This window comes from Schistocerca serialis, chromosome 6 (genome assembly GCF_023864345.2).
Source record: "Schistocerca serialis cubense isolate TAMUIC-IGC-003099 chromosome 6, iqSchSeri2.2, whole genome shotgun sequence".
In the NCBI taxonomy this organism is placed as follows: domain Eukaryota; kingdom Metazoa; phylum Arthropoda; class Insecta; order Orthoptera; family Acrididae; genus Schistocerca; species Schistocerca serialis.
This window is the reverse complement of record NC_064643.1, coordinates 114374933-114392964: the sequence shown is the minus strand read 5'-3', so window position 1 is coordinate 114392964 and position 18032 is coordinate 114374933. Positions and strand designations below refer to the sequence as shown.

At 42.5% G+C, this 18032-nt stretch overlaps 1 protein-coding gene across 1 annotated transcript in view; it reads right to left on the bottom strand.

Moving 5' to 3' along the window:
* Positions 1-18032, bottom strand: part of LOC126484672 (sodium channel protein 60E-like) — a 277274-nt gene that overhangs the window by 73645 nt on the left and 185597 nt on the right. The window contains exons 20-21 of the mRNA XM_050108265.1: positions 7466-7624; positions 7240-7344 (exon numbers count right to left, since the gene is read on the bottom strand). Coding sequence (XP_049964222.1) covers positions 7240-7344; positions 7466-7624 — 264 coding nt within the window. The remainder of the gene's footprint in view (positions 1-7239; positions 7345-7465; positions 7625-18032) is intronic.

The window sequence follows — 18032 nt, the reverse complement described above, 5'->3', positions numbered from 1 at the left end:
ATTTGTGTGTAAATCAAAGAACATTGTATAACAGTGACCAAACAAATGAGGTGATGCAGCTATTAAGGCCCTGACCTCATATTTGGGAGGATAGTGTTTGCTTTTTCCAGCAGTTCTGATTTGGGTTCTCTGTGGCTTTCCTAGATCACTTCAGGGAAATCCTGGGATGCTTCTGTGATCAAGGTCAAGGCAATCACCTGTCCTATCCTTATAAAGCATACATAAATATTACATGTATATCTTTATTCTGAGCCATTGATTTTTATTGTGTTACTGTGACAAGTTCCATATCATTGTGAGATGATCCTTGGATGAAATAAATAAGTAACCAAATAAATAAATATGCACAACACACAAATTTTGAAAATGAGCTTTTGTCTAAAAATATAATAAGGAATTTTGTGGTATATGAACATTCAATTACTGTGTGTATCAATCAGCCAACTATACTAATTAAATACAGGATGGAAACAGTGTGTGATCATTATGATACAGTTACTGCTGTGTCATTTTCTTAACAGCACTGAAATGTACTTCACTTATGTACAACAGGACAGTGATAAGAATAATCATCTCATGTCAGTATTGTCGAATAGTCAAAAGCATAAAGCTTAGTTGAAAACATCAACATGAGACCACAACAGCAAACATACACAACCAAGAAACACAAACTCTGAGCAGTTATTGGGAGACCAAGACAGAAATACAACTATGCATGTTAACACAATCATTGCAAGAAGAACCAACAATGTGGCACAAATAAATAAAACTTACAGCCTTGTGGGATAGACAGGATGTCATGCTTAAACAGATACACAGCACCTGAAGAAAGGCGCAGCATTGCTTGCTAATGCATCCACAGCATTCAGAGGGTTAAGAGACAGTTGTGTGAGTTTTACATAATTTTTGCATCATTAAATTTTGCTTTAAAGTGCATATATTTATTTTATCATCAGTTCCTTTCATAATGAAGAAATTGACAGAGAAGTCTGTATACCAGCCATAAATGAAATAAGAAATTTAGCTTGAAAATATGCCTGGAAACTTTTGATAAAGGAAGCAAAACAATTCTGGTGGTATGGCATACTCTAAAGATTTACTGCATAACAGCTGTCCTTACATGCACACTGTACATTAATACTGACGCATTTGTAGCTATTCCCTACAGTTTTATTACTTAAAATAGATAAAATATAATTTAGTACCATCACCATGTTCAAACTTCGGCACTGAGATGGATGCACCAGTGCTGGACATTCAAAGTTGTGTGATTTCACAGCCAACATCTGACAGTGTGAAGACCATGTGAGTCGATAAGATCCTCTGGTAGCATAGGCAATGAGGGATGCGAGTGTGCATTTCATGTCGAGTTGTGTTTATGTATCTGAAGCTTTCCAATCACCGGCATTACTCCAGAATGAGATTTTCACTCTGCAGCGGAGTGTGCGCTGATATGAAACTTCCTGGCAGATTAAAACTGTGTGCCGGACAGAGACTCGAACTCGGGACCTTTGCCTTTCGTGGGCAAGTGCTCTACCAACTGAGCTACCCAAGCACGACTCACGCCCCGTCATCACAGCTTTACTTCCGCCAGCACCTCGCCTCCTACCTTCCAAACTTTACAGAAGCTCTCCTGCGAACCTTGCAGAACTAGCACTCCTGAAAGAAAGGATATTGCAGAGACATGGCTTATCAACAGCCTAGGGGATGTTTCCAGAATGAGATTTTCACTCTGCAGTGGAGTGTGCACTGATATGAAACTTCCTGGCAGATTAAAACTGTGTGCCGGACTGAGACTCGAACTCGGGACCTTTGCCTTTCGCGGGCAAGTGCTCTACCAGGAGAGCTTCTGTAAAGTTTGGAAGGTAGGAGGCGAAGTACTGGCAGAAGTAAAGCTGCGATGAGTCGTGCTTGGGTAGCTCAGTTGGTAGAGCACTTGCCCACGAAAGGCAAAGGTCCCGAGTTCGAGTCTCGGTCGGGCACACAGTTTTAATGTGCCAGGAAGTTTTACCAGCATTACTGTTTGCACCCAGTGACACCCTTATTCTAAGTTATTGTCTCAGTTTGCATTTATGTTTTGTTTGTACACTGTTGATGGTTCTTTTGGCTTCATGTCCGACTTCCTCACAGTGTGTCCTTTTGTATGTATTCGTGTACAGTTAACACTGTCATCCATTCGACAGTTTTCAGCCACTTGTTGTTACCAGAGAAACAGTGTAGTAGCATTTACCCACTAGAGCAGTGTGTTATAAAAGTGATGATGAGGTTGACTCTTTCATGTGAAATAGCTCATAATGATAAATCAACAGATTCTGGAGATTTGACAGCATCAAATAACACTGCAGGAATTACAGCATGAGCCGGCTGAAGTGGCCGTGCAGTTAAAGGCGCTGCAGTCTGGAACCGCAGGAGCGCTACGGTCGCAGGTTCGAATCCTGCCTCGGGCATGGATGTTTGTGATGTCCTTAGGTTAGTTAGGTTTAACTAGTTCTAAGTTCTAGGGGACTAATGACCTCAGCAGTTGAGTCCCATAGTGCTCAGAGCCATTTGAACCAATTACAGCATGAACATATATGGCTACAACAACTACAGCACAAGCAGATTCAGGAGCTGATCAAGCAGAATGTGGAGCTGATCAAAAATATGGGTAAGCAACCTACGGGTAAGCAACTATTGGGCAAACTTAATCCCTGCCATTTTTTGTGTTCAATGAGAGTATAGAGGTCGCAAACCTACCCACATCAATTGATTTCAGTTGATTGCAAGGTAAGAAACTTACCAGATAAAGTCATCTACAGTGCTATTTCACTTATCAGTAGTAGTAGCCTTTACAAAACCATTCAAAAACTGTGTCTGCACATGAATCTTAAAGCATTGGAAATTACTGAATGATGGAGTCTGCTGAGTGGGACATTTCTGCAATCAAACTTATACTGTGGCAGTGCAATTTCAGTTTAACCAACATGAAAAGTGTAGTGATAGGACTTGCACGTTCTGGATAGTGGATTTACAAGGCCATGCCTGTAAATGCATGTTTTAATGAATGAATTGTGGGGCTTTGTATGCTGACTCTTTAATCAGAGATGTAGTTATCAGATTAGCACTGTGCAATGAGGTCCAGATTAGAGATTTTGATTTGTCAGACCCCAAACTAGGCACACTTACAAATACTGCCAAAAGTCTGATGCGTCTGCAGCAGCTCAAAATGTGTTTTCAGATAGTTGAAAAACAGCTGAGCTCACCTCCACATGCCAGCAAGTTAGTCCCCTGCATGATACTCAGGGTCAGTACTGCACAAGGAAATGCTCTTTGCTCTCAAGTACGTGTAAAAGGACTTAGTAAACAGGCACAACATAGCCAGGCATCTCTATGCATATTACATTCTTTATATCATAAGAAAAGTTTCCTCTCATTATCAGATTGACCACAATCGATGCTTAAGTCATGTGCAAGCTGTTGGACACATCATGAGCGTCATGAGGGCCCTAATTTTTTTCAATATATTTTAGTCTGCTACAAGTCAGGGCACTTAGCAGCATTGTGCCTGCACAGGAAAACAGCAATATGAGGGCAAAGGGCAGGTAAACAGCAATGTGAGGGCAAATTGCTGTATCAGCAAATAATGAGAGCATGGAATCGCAAATCATTTTAGTGGTTGTAAGTTCTCTGTCAGCTGTGTATATAGTTTTTTAGATGCGTTCGCCACATTTGGTTTCCAAGTGCTGGATGAGGTGAACTTGGTGTACAGCTCAGTACCATTCTTGGATTTAAAACTATTATTAGAGAATAATAAGCAGTTATTTCAATCAATGCTGGGTTGGGCAAAATAGTTTGAAGCACGTGTTTCACTCAAGCCGCCCACTGTGCCTAAATTTTGTTGGGCACGGCCAGTTTCATTTGCAATGCATCATGCAGTAAAGACTGAGTTTAGACAGGTTGGACTTGGGGATTAGTTAGTCAGTGGGCGACTGGCATGGTCTTAGTGAAGAAAGCAAATGGGTCCACCAGAATTTGAAGTGAGTATAAGGCCATAATCTCTTGGCCAGAGGAACTTACAGCAAACTTATTCAGGAACAGTGTTTTTCAAAGATTTATTTGAAGCAGTTACCTCTAGATGCAGATACACAGAAAATCCTGATACTAAATATGCCACTTGAAATGTGCCAACGCAATAAGTTACGTTCTGGGGTCATCTCAGCCCCACAAATTTTCCAAACATATACAGAGCAATTAAGTCAAGGTATTCTGAAGTGCATAAACTACTGGGGTAACATTCGGGTGATGGCTGCCACAATGGGAGAGCACAAATGAAACTTATAAACACTATTTCATTGGCTACTGGAGAATGAACGACATTTTAACCTAGACAAAGGCAAGTTTTTTGCACCATCCAAGCAGTATTTGGGGCATATGTTCAGCGGCAAAGGGATCACACCAGCAACAGAGCATGTTGATGCTGGCCCCAAAAAACTTAAAGGAATTGCAGAGTTTTCTGGGGAAAGTGGACTACAACTCAAGAGTGTTTCCCCAGGCAGCTTACCCCACACATCCATTGAACCATTTGGGGAAGAAAGGCATTCCATTCATTTGGTCTCCTGAGTGTCACAAACCATACTTGCAGTTGAAAACAAATCTGAGGTCAGCCTCATGCTCAGTGACGTACACACTGGGCAAGCTCCTGGCCCTTGCAACTCGCATGTCACAATACAGGTTTGGAGCCTTTCTCTCGCATAAGAATGCCGATGGTACAAAGCAACCAAATGCTTTTGTGTCTAAGATGCTCTCTCAGTCGCAGCAAAACTATTTGCAAATTGAGAAGCATGTGTTGGCCAATGTTAATTGCATTAAGAAATTCCCCTTTTTTTCTACATGGGAATAAGTTCAGTTACTTACAGACCACAAACCCCTTGTTTCTCTTTTTGGTACATGTTGTCACCTTCCAGACAAAATGGGACAGCACTTGCAATGCTAGACTCCATTCTTCAGCAATTACCTTATAGCATTCGTTTTAAGCCCACTGCACACTGTATGCATATGCTGATGCATTATCATGCCTTCCAATTGGCCCTGACACTGAGTTTGAGCATCTAGAAGCAGCGTACCTTCCAATATTTCCTGATCATTGCTCACCAAATAGCTGTGGTTACTACCCAAGACTTTCTCCTACAGAGAGCATTGGCAGTGGTGCAGAGTCGAGTAGTATTATTGTTGACAGAGGATGCTGAAATTCACACTGTTGTTCCACCTCTGCTAAGTGGCCGCATTCTTCAGCTACTACATACATCCCCCTGGAGGATGTTGAGAATGAACACTTTGGCTCTCTTCCATGTTTACTGCCTCAGGGCAGACAGAACAATAGAGAATCCAGAGAGTATATGATCAGACCACTCGCTATGATTTTTGCTACAGAGGGAACTCCCCACACAATAGTATATGATGAAACACTTCAGTTTGTTTCAGCAGAACTCAAGGCATCGTCCTGACACAATAGAATACAGCACCTGACCACCATCTCTTTCCATCCAACATAGAACTTGGAAGTGGAGCAGATGGTCAGAACCTTCAACGTACAGATGAGGAAGACAATGACATCAATGCCCATTAAGGGTACCTTAACAGCCTTTCTTGTCATCTACCTACTGCTCCTTCCCAGTCAATGAGCAATGCCTCACTGAGGTACTGCACGGACGCAGGTCGCACATGCTCTTGGATCCACTGTGTCCTGCCCCGTGGACTCCGAGCCCTAGTTACACACCCCGCTACCTGCAAGGTGCTATCATGTGGGCTTCAACAATTGGCTGGAAGTCAGACTGAGCACTGGGCATCATTCTCAAGCCACAAGGGCTACCAAATTTTTCTCATTGCAGCTGGGCAGGAACACTTGATCAGTCACTGAAGTCAGTTGTGGTTGGGACTTATGCAGAAGACATTGCCACCCTCTGAGCCAGCACAGGGGGCTTTGCACTCTCGGCAACTGCACTTTCAGGCAATCCCCCCAGACTGCCAGTGCTCCTAGGTTTGCACAGTAGGCATGGCCACAGTGCCATTACAAACTGCACTCACGTCATCACTACGAGCAATGGCAGCAGCCGAGGACCGAACAGGCACAGGACTAGGAATCCATGAAGGTTGTGTCACTTCCTGCAACACTGGCCTTACCAATAGTCCCAATGCCTCAGCAGCGACTGCTGTCTCCAGTGGACCAGGAATGGATGAGATGAATGAGATGCCATGTGGATGGGAACACAGGAAACTGAGATGCATTTGGAGCCACTGGCAGAGCTACTTACACAATACTCCCCCTTGGCCTAGTGGATGAAGCATAGGTTTGGTTATTTCCAAATTAATGCACCTATTAAAAGGGGGAAGGATTTAGTACTGTCACTAGATTTGCACAACGATATCAAGATGAACGTACCAGTTTTGGCCATTCAGAATTGTTCAGTTTCACAGTTGCACCTTGGGCATCTTGGACACCATGTGAGTTGTTGGCAAGATCCTACGGTGGCATAGGCAATGAGGAAAGAGAGTGCACATTCCTCATTGAGTTGTGTTTTTGTATCTGACATATTCAAAGTGCTGAAATTACTATTGAGATCCAGTGAAACACTTGTTCTAGATGACTTTCTTGATTTGCTATTAAGGTTTTGTTTGTATGATGCTGTCAATTAATTTTGCTTCACAGATGCCTCTTGCACAGTTTGTCCAATCAGATTTTTGTATGGCTAGCTGTTGTTCACTCAGTCTTTTTTGGCCACTTACTGTTTCCAGAGAAACTGCATAGTGGCACTCACCCACTGGGATAGTGCGTTAGAAGACATTATTGTTAGCTGAGATAGGAGCAATAAAAAAATGACTTGCACTGTAAATAATAAAATATTGATAGAGTAATTTTCAAAAATTTTAACAGCGTTCAGACCACAATGTCAATAGAGAGAGGGGGAGGGGGAGAGGGAGTTGGAGATACAGAGGAAGAGAAAGAGTACAATGCATTATATTCAATACTTCAATACCTTGCTTATCTACCTATCTGTCTGTCAATACTGCTACTGCATAATGAGCAGTTGTCTTTTACCACAGTATTGTTTATAACCAAAAACTTGAGTTCGTTTCACAAAAACATTTACTATATGTGCATTATGCTATATAGTAAACATGTCCTACCATATTTAACAGTACCCTGTTGAAACTTAAAAATTCAATAATGATACGGAGCAAGAAAAGATTAAGTTGGCTTACCACTTGAAATAGTGCAAGATAGGCATTCCCAACATTATCAAAAGTTATTTTAGAATTAACCCATGTGTAATTCTTGTATAAACAAGTCTGCATATCATTCACCTCCTGCAATGAAGGATTTTTATTAAATTACATGTTCTAAACACAGGTCACTAATGAAGAAAAATCTACACAAATGACATGTCTGCTTATAACTTACAAAAGAAAAATAAATTATTTAACTTACCTCTACAGGAAGAAGTTCTCCTTTCTCATCAAGGCATTTGAAGAATTTGCCCCCAAAAAACTGCACACCCATGATTGAAAATATAAGCCAGAAGACAAGACACACAAGAAGTACATTGAAAATGGAAGGAATGGCATACATGAGTGCATTCACGACAATCTGAAAAATACAGACCACAAGAAGTATAACTGTGGAACAGAATAAACAGTCACATGTAGAACAGGACATACCAGTTCCTTCCCTACAAAATACATATTTATTTTTTGTTTTAATTAGTCTGACCACATTTTATATCTATTTTATAGTATTTCACAGATCTGTGTGTGGAGTGTAGGAGACAAAAGTGGAATTAAGTTACCAGTCAATGAAAGTATATCTTAGGAACCAGGCGGCTAGGCACTGGGTGGTTTTGAATGTTCATATTACGCTTTTGTACAAAGGTGCATTATAAAAATACAGAAGTTATGAAACTAAGCACCTTTGTTAATTATCAAGACTGATTTGATCTGAGTCTGTCAACTGTTACTGCAGGACAGGGAAGAAGCACACATACTAACTGGTGAATTCGCATGTTTTGTTTAACAGGCCATGAACAAATGAGGCAAAAAAGGAAGAAGAGCAACAAACTTATTTAATTCTGTGTGTTAGCAGTTATGGTACAACCATTTTGGCATGTATGTCAAACACTACAGTGTTTATGTGTATCAAGACCAACTGCATCATACTAATGACTGTGGACACAATTCATAGCAAGACACAGTCATGGTGTGGTTCCTGTTGTCATGTCCTAGTTCATGAACCATGGGCAACCAACGTATGAGTGGCCAAGTAAGTGGTCCTGACAGTCGGGATACCAGTTACTTTGGAATAAGGCTGGGCATCTCGGACATATTCTGAGTCGTGATCACCTTCGTCCTCATACGGCAAAGACTACCAAATCCACCAGTTAGTCCCTCAACCGTTACGGGTAAAACTCAATGGGACTCGGGGCAAGTAAGGCTAGCAACCTGCTTCCCTGGTACTTTAAATATGATGCTGGCAACAGTCAGAGCAAAATGCCTCAGACCTTTGGAGGTGACGAAGTCCCACCTCTAACTGACAAACCAGGGACTCCTAAGATACGACTTGGCAAACAAATGGTAATGAGATGGGGAGCTATTAATATCAATTGGGGCTACTCTGGGAAGAAGGTAGAGCTGGCAGAGGCTGCAAGTAAGACGGGGCTGGACGTTTTAGCTGTTAGTGACATTCGGGTAAGGGGTGAGAAAGAAGAGGAAGTGGGAGAATACAAGGTATACCTGTCAGGAGTCAAAGCAGGAATAGCACAGCGGGGTGCAGGGCTTTACATCAGGAAAGAAATGGAACCCAGCGTAGTTGCAATAAGGTATGTAAACGAACGACTGATGTGGATAGATTTGACAGTGTCTAGCAAGAAAATTAGGATTGTGTCAGTATATTCGCATTGTGAAGGGACAGATCAAGATAAGATGGATAGTTTTTATGATGCACTCAGTGATGTAGTTGTTAGAGTAAAGGACAAGGACAGTGTTCTGCTCATGGGTGATTTTAATGCCAGGATTGGAAATTGAACAGAAGGGTATGAAAAGGTTATGGGTAAATTTGGAGAGGATATGGAGGCCAACAGGAACGGGAAACAACTCTTGGATTTCTGTGCGGGTATGGGCTTAGTAATCACAAACTCCTTTTTTAAACATAAGAACATTCACCGGTATACTTGGGAAGGCAGGGGAACCAGATCTGTCATTGACTATATAATAACAGATCAGGAATTCAGGAAGGCTGTGAGGGACACACGTGTATTCAGGGGATTCTTTGATGACACTGATCATTATTTAATCTGCAGTGAAATTGGTATTGTGAGGCCGAAAGTGCAGGAGGTCAGCTCCATATGTAGGAGGATAACAGTGGAGAAACTTCAGAATAAGGAAGTCAGGCACAAGCACATAACAGTGATCTCAGAAAGGTACCAGTTAGTTGAATGTAGTCAATTACAGTCATTGGAAAAGGAATGGACAAGGTACAGGGACACAGTACTAGAAGTGGCTCAAGAATGTCTTGGAACAGTAGTGTGTAAAGGCAGGATGAAGCAAACAGCTTGGTGGAATGACACAGTCAAGGCAGCCTGTAAAAGGAAAAAGAAGGCGTATCAAAAATGGCTACATACTAGAACTCGGGTAGACAGAGAGAGTTATGTTGAAGAAAGAAGCAAAGCCAAACAGATAATTGCAGCATCCAAGAAGAAATCTTGGGAAGACTTTGGAAACAGCTTGGAGACTTTGGGTCAAGCTGCTGGAAATCCATTCTGGAGTGTAATTAGCAGTCTTCGAAAGGGAGGTAAGAAGGAAATGACAAGTATTTTGGACAGGTCAGGAAAACTGCTGGTGAATCCTGTGGATTCCTTGGGCAGATGGAGGGAATATTTTGCTCAATGTAGGTGAAAATACAATGAGTAATGTTTCCGATTTCGATATACAATGGGATAGGAATGATGATGGAAGTAGGATCACATTTGAGGAAGTGGAGAAAATGGTCAATAGATTTCAGTGCAATGAAGCAGCTGGGGTGGATGAAATTAAGTCGGAACTCATCAAATACAGTGGAATGTCAGGTCTTAAATGGCTACAAAGGATAATTGAAATGACCTGGGAGTCGGGACAGGTTCCATCAGACTGGACAAAAGCAGTAATCACACCAATCTTTAAACATGGAAACAGAAAAGATTGTAACAACTACAGAGGTATCTCTTTAATCAGCGTTGTGGGTAAAATCTTCTCAGATATTGTTGAAAGGAAAGTGCGAGTATTAGTTGAGGACCTATTGGATGAAAATCAGTGTGGGTTTAGGCCTCTTAGAGGTTGTCAGGACCAGATCTTTAGCTTACGGCAAATAATGGAGGAGTGTTACGAGTGGAACAGGGAATTGTATCTATGCTTTATAGATCTAGATAAGGCATATGACCGGGTTCCTAGGAGGAAGTTATTGTCTGTTCTACGAGATTATGGAATAGGAGGCAAACTTTTGCAAGCAATTAAAGGTCTTTACATGGATAGTCAGGCAGCAGTTAGAGTTGACGGTAAATTGAGTTAATGGTTCAGAGTACTTTCAGTGGTAAGACAAGGCTGCAACCTGTCTCCACTGTTGTTCATATTATTTATGGATCATATGTTGAAAACAATAGACTGACTTGGTGGGATTAAGATATGTGAACACAAAATAAGCAGTCTCGCATATGCGGATGACTTAGTTGTGATGGCAGATTCGATTGAAAGTTTGCAAAGTAATATTTCAGAGGTAGATCAGACATGTAAGGACTATGGTATGAAGATTAGTATCTCCAAAACGAAAGTAATGTCAGTGGGAAAGAGATATAAACGGATTGAGTGCCAAATAGGAGGAACAAAGTTAGAACAGGTAGACAGTTTCCAGTACTTAGGATGCATATTCTCACAGGATGGCAACATAGTGAAAGAACTGGATGCGAGGTGTAGCAAAGCTAATGCAGTGAGTGCTCAGCTACAATCTACTCTCTTCTGCAAGAAGACTAAGTTATCTGTGCACCGTTCAATCTTTCGACCAACTTTGTTGTAAGGGAGCGAAAGCTGGGTGGATTCAGGTTACCTTATCAATAAGGTTGAGGTTACAGATATGAAAGTAGCTAGGATGATTGCAGGTACTAGTAGATGGGAAGAATGGCAGGAGGGTGTGCACAATGAGGAAATCAAAGAAAAACTGGGAATGAAGTCTATAGATGTAGCAGTCAGGGCGAACAGGCTTAGATGGTGGGGTCATGTTACACGCATGGGAGAAGCAAGGTTACCCAAGAGACTCACGGGTTCAGCAGTAGAGGGTAGGAGGAGTCGGGGCAGACCAAGGAGAAGGTACCTGGATTCGGTTAAGAATGATTTTGAAGTAATGGGCTTAACATCAGAAGAGGCACCAATGTTAGCACTGAACAGGGGATCATGGAGGAATTTTATAAGGGGGACTATGCTCCAGACTGAATGCTGAAAGGCATAATCAGTCTTAAATGATGATGATGATGATGATGATGACAGTCACCAAAGGGTATTTATGACTAAATCAAGTTCTTGGTGACTGGTACTGCCATACAATGCAGCAGATTATCTTAAGTACTGTTGAGATAGTATGGCATGCACCTGGATCAGGTGAGATCTCTTTCAGATTCTACAGAGATTATGCCAAAGAACTTGTTCCTCCACAACGTTTCTCAAACGGAAAAGTGTTATCAAGGCAAAATGGTGTCCCAGAATGTTGTCTGACTACTTCCAGTCCTTATGAAGTGAATTCCTGAGGAAACTGGGATTCCCGATCCTTTACATTTCTTTGCTCTTATGTTACTCATTTCTTGGATTTCTTTGTGCAAAAACAGATATCTCATTGCTGTTTGCATTTTGAAGTCTTGTTGTTGTTTGCCAGATACATATAATACATAGGCTGCTGTAAGCATTTCCAAAAACCATTATTACACAAAAATGGGGCTGGTACAGAGATTCTGTAGATAGATCTCATTTCAGGGATGATATATCTTCCAGAAACAGTGAATGTTGTTCTTGTAACTGAAGAAAAGATCTTCTGTTGACCACCGCAATTTAAAAAAATAAAACACCAGTGATACAGGTGAGCTACCATGGATGTTTAACACCCTGCCCCCCTACAGTGTCAACCAGGCTTAGTACACTCAAACCATGGCAACAAGAAAAATTTGATTGTTACCAATGGTGGCCACTAATGTGTGAACATGTATTTGTAGTTACACTCTCTTTTGCCCAGCATAGTGCAGCAACTTGATGTGGCATGGACTTAACAAATCTTTGGAACTCCCCTGCAGACATACTGAACAATGCTGCCTCACTAGCCATCCATAATTGTGAAATTGATGCTGGTGCAGGATATTGTGCACAAACTGACATAATCTAATGTCTCATACATGTTTGATGGGCTTCATGTCGGGTGACCTGGAGGGGGGGGGGGGGCCAAATCATTTGCTTGAATTGTCCAAAATGTTCTCCAAATTGATTGTGAACAATTGTGGCCTGGTGGCATGGCATCCTTTTCTGGGCACATGAAGTCCCTGAATGGCTGTAAATGATCTCCAAGTAGTGGAACATTACCATTTCCAGGCAATTATTGGTTCAGTTAGACCAGAGGACCTCAGCCGACACCAGCTTACACAATGCTTTGTTGACAATTGGTGTCCATGACTTCGTGGGGTCTGCACCACACACAAATTCTATCATCGACTCTTAAAAACTGAAATTGGCACTCATCTGACCAGGCCACAGCTTACCAATTGTTTAAGGTCCAACATATAGGGTAATCAGCCCAGGAGAAGCACTGCAAGAAATGTCGTATTGTTAGCAAAAGCACTTGTGTCACTCATCTGCTGCCATTGGCCATTAACAACACATTTTACTGTACTGTGATAATGTTTACATTTGTTGTTCATCACACATTAATTTCTGTGGTTATGTCACACAGTGTTGCTTGTCTGTTAGCAATGACAACTCTATGCAAATGCCGCTGCTCTCAGTTGTTAAGTGAAGTACATCAGCCACTGAATTGTCCTAGCGAGAGGTAATGTCTGAAACTTGGTATTCTAGGGACACTCTTTCACTGTGGATGTCAGAATATTGAATTCCCTAATGATTTCTGAAACAGAATGTCCCACACGTTTAGCTCCAATGACCATTCCACATTCAAAATCTGTTAATTCAAATTTTGTGGCCATAAACACATCGGAAACCTTTTCACATGAATCACCAGAGTACAAAAGTTCCACCAATGCACTGGCCTTTTATACTTTGTGTACACAATACTTCCACCAACTGTGTATGTGCATATCACTGTCCCATGACTTTTTGTCACTTCAATGGAAGAAATGGAAAGAAGGTACAATTGAGTAAGTATCTTACCCTTCTAGCAGTAGTTTATCATGTCACTGGGACAATTGATGGGTACCAAGTGATTGAAAAAAAAAAGCACAGGTTATTCCTATTTTCAAGTAGTATTGCAAAACTAATGCTCATAACCACAGGCTTAGGGTCCTATATTGCCAATGTTAATCTACTGTGCAGTTATACAACATGTCCTATGATAATGTTTTATGAAGTTTCTGGAGACCGAAAAATCTCCTCTATAAAAATCAATGGATTCTGCAAACAGAGTTCTTGTGAAACACAGCTTTCTCTATTTATCTGTGAAGTACAAAGTGCCAGAGACAAAAATGCCCAGGTAGATGATGACTGTCAACAGGCACACACAAAAAAAGAAAGAAAACTTTCTAGCTTTTGGAGTAATATTTTTTCTGAGCTAGAGCGAGAACACACACGCATGCACACACACCTCTATGCTCCTACATGCCACAAGCTGGACACACATTACCAGCAGTGCATTTCAGCAGGTGGACTAGTTGGGATTGAGTGTTGTGATGGGTGGGGTGGGTAATGGAGAGAGAGTCAGGAGGCAGGGAGGGGGATTGGGAGCAGGTAGTCCCTAGGCTCTGAGGGAGACAGCCAGTTTGCTGCCTAGGAATGTGTAGGCTTGGCATCTGATGCACGGTTGTCACAGCCGATAGGAAATGGCATATACTGAAGGTGATGTTGGGATATGAATTGAGTGAAGATGATAGGATGGAGGAAAGGGAAACTGTTCGGTGGAGGGTGTGGGGACAGAGTGTTACCAAATGTTGAAGCCTCAAGAATTAAGGGAATGAAGGATGTGTTGCAAGGATAAATCTCATCTGCATAGTTCAGGAAAGCTCATGGTGGAGGGGAGGAACCAGATGGCCCAGGTTGTGAAGGAATCATTGAAGTTGAGCATGTTATGCTCAGCTGCATGTTGTGCCACTGGGTGGTCAACTTTGTTCTTGGCAACAGTGTGTCAATGGTCACTCACCTGGTGGACAGCTGGTTGGTAGTCATACAGGCATAAAAAGCTGTGCAGTGTTTACAGGAGGGTTGGTACATGACACGGTTGCTTTCACATGTGATTCTGCCTCTGATGGGATAGGATAAGTCCATGACAGGACTGGAGTAAGAAATGTTGGGTGGGTGTGTAGGGCAGGTCTTGCACCTTTGTCTTATACAGGGATATGATCTCTGTAACAAGTGGTTGGGAATTGTAGTGGCATAGGGATTGACTAGGATATTGTGTAGATTGGGTGGGTGATGGAACACTACTTTAGGAGGGGTGGGAAGGATCTCTTCTCTCGCTTCACCTGGTCCTCACCAATGCAATGTGCCATCTTCCTGGATGTTGACCTCCATCTCTCTGATGGCTAAACCCATACCTCTGTCCACATTACACACACTAACCACTTACAGTACCTGCATTTTGATAGCTGCCGTCCTTTTCACAGCAAAAAATACCCCATACTGTCTGGCCAGCCATTGAAGAAGTGATGAGAACTTCCTTGCCAAGTATTTTGAAAGTCTCACAAAGGTCTTCACAGACAGCAACTATAGCTTCCCCCCTCCCCTCCCCCCTCCCCCACCTAGTTTGCAAACAGAGTTCTCAACCCACATCCTCACACACACCCAATCCTCCAACCACCCCAAAGAACCAGCTACAAAAGAGCACTCCCTCGCCACTCTATATCATCTTGCAATGGATCCACTGAACCATATCCTTCTTTGGAGCTTGGATTATCTCTGGTTGTGCTCTGAACTGAGGGCTATCCTATCCAAGATACTTCCAAGCTCTCCTAAAGTGGTGGTCCATTGCCCACCCACTCTACTCAACATCCTATACCATCCCTATGCCACTCCAATTCCCATTCCTTTGCAACATGGATCATATCCCCACGGAAGACCAAGATGCAGGCCTGTCCAATACACTCACCCAGGACTTCCAAATCCAGTCCTTTCAGATGCTCACCTTACCACCATCAGAGGCTGGGCCACCTGCTAAAGCAGGCCCTTCATATACCAACTCTGCTGCAAACATTGAACAGTGTTTTATGTTCAAATGACTACCAACCAGGAGTCCACCATGATGAAAGCCCACTGCAAATTGTTGCCAAGAACAAAGTTGACCACCCGATGGCATGACATGCAGATGAACATAACATGCTCAATTTCAATGGCTGCTTCACAACCTGGATCACCTGGATCCTTCCCTCCACCACCAGCTTTTCTGAACTTCGAAGATGGGGTTATCCTTGCAAAACATCCTTCACTCCCATATCATCCTGGCCTCAACCTCTGGTAAACCACCCAACAGTTTTCCCTTCTTCCATCCTATCACCCCCTCCCAACTCATATTCCGACATCACCATCAATGAGTGCCTCTGCCCACTGGCTCTGACAACAGTGCATCACATGCCTAGCCTGTGCACCTGCCACCCCTCCCTCCCATATTCTTAGCCGGCAAACCAGCTGCCTACCTCTGAGCTGCCAGCAACCCACTCCAAATCCCTCTATCCCTCTCCCTGCCTCTGGCCCCTCCTCCCCCCCCTCTCTCTCTCTCTCTCTCTCTCTCTCTCTCTCTCTCTCTCTCTCTCTCTGCCCACCCTACCCGACACATCTCCCACCCCTACCAAGAGCATCTACTGAAATGCAACATTGGCACTATGTGTCCAGACAGCATCACAGTGCAGGGGCGTAGATGTGTGTATTCATATGTGTGAGTGTGTGTTTTTGTTTTCTGTGTGTCTTTGCACTTTATCTCAAAAAAACATTATTCCAAAAGCTGGAAAGTTCTCTTTCTTTTTTGAGTGCACCTGGCGATGTCTCAACCCTTCTGCTTTTCCATGAGTGGTCTTCTTCACTCCTAAGGTATTTAATGGGAAATATTGTGTTCCTTGAGATCTGGAAGGCATTTGGTACAATCCTGAACTGTTTTTCAGTGAACAAAATATGATTTCACTGAGTATCAGATCAGATTTGTGACTGGATTCAATATTTCTGAAGGTTGCAATACCAGAAGACTGTAATAAAGTATAGAAAGACCTGGGGAAGAGCACAGTGCAGGTGCTTGTAAATAAATGTAACATAATCTGCATAAATAGGTGAAAGAGATCCATTATTGTTTGATTATGTTGCTGGTGAAAAAATTACTGCCAATGGTAACAATTCTAAATTACCTAGGCGTAACTGTCCAGACCAACCTAAAGTAGAATGACCACATAAAACTAACTGTAGGAATAGCAGATGCCAGGCTGAGAGACATTGGAAGAATCCTGAGGAAATGTAATTTAGCCACAAAAGAAGTACTTTTTTATGTACCACACCTGTTTGATCCATTCTTGAGAATTGCTCATCAGTGCAGAATCCTTACCAAGTAGTATTAAAAGAGGAGACTGAGAAGATTTAGTGAAGAATGGCATGTATCGTCACGGGGTTGTTTAGTAAGTGCAAGAACACTATGAAGTTATTCAACAAGCTCCAGTGACAGGTTCAACCAGGAATCATTGTTTAGCAATGAGAGGTTTACTGTTGAAATTCTGAGGGAGTAAATTCCAAGAAGAGGCAGACAATATATTACTTCCTCCCACATATGTTTACACTTATTATTGAAAGTACAATCCTTTGGGGTATTGACAGAAATTTGTGACTGGATTGAAGATATTCTCATAGGGGGGATGCAGCATGTAATCTTGGATGGAGACTCATTGAAGGATGCAGAAGTAATTCTAATAGCAGTTACCTATAATAGATAACTAATAGCAGTTATCTACGAGGGCAGTTCAATAAGTAATGAAACACATTTTTTTTTCTCGGCCAATTTTGGTTGAAAAAACCGGAAATTTCTTGTGGAATATTTTCAAACATTCCCGCTTCGTCTCGCATAGTTTCATTGACTTCCGACAGGTGGCAGCGCTGTATGGAGCTGTTAAAATGGCGTCTGTAACAGATGTGCGTTGCAAACAACGGGCAGTGATCGAGTTCCTTTTGGCGGAAAACCAGTGCATCTCAGATATTCATAGGCGCTTGCAGAATGTCTACGGTGATCTGGCAGTGGACAAAAGCACGGTGAGTCGTTGGGCAAAGCGTGTGTCATCATCGCCGCAAGGTCAAGCAAGACTGTCTGATCTCCCGCGTGCGGGCCGGCCGTGCACACCTGTGACTCCTGCAATGGCGGAGCGTGCGAACACACTCGTTCCAGATGATCGACGGATCACCATCAAACAACTCAGTTCTCAATTTGACATCTCTGTTGGTAGTGCTGTCACAATTGTTCACCAGTTGGGATATTCAAAGGTTTGTTCCCGCTGGGTCCCTCGTTGTCTAACCGAACACCATAAAGAGCAAAGGAGAACCATCTGTGCGGAATTGCTTGCTCGTCATGTGGCTGAGGGTGACAATTTCTTGTCAAAGATTGTTACAGACGATGAAACATGGGTTCATCACTTCGAACCTGAAACAAAACGGCAATCAATGGAGTGGCGCCACACCCACTCCCCTTCCAAGAAAAAGTTTAAAGCGATACCCTCAGCAGGTAAAGTCACGGTTACAGTCTTCTTGGACGCTGAAGGGGTTATTCTGTTCGATGTCCTTCCCCATGGTCAAATGATCAACTCTGAAGT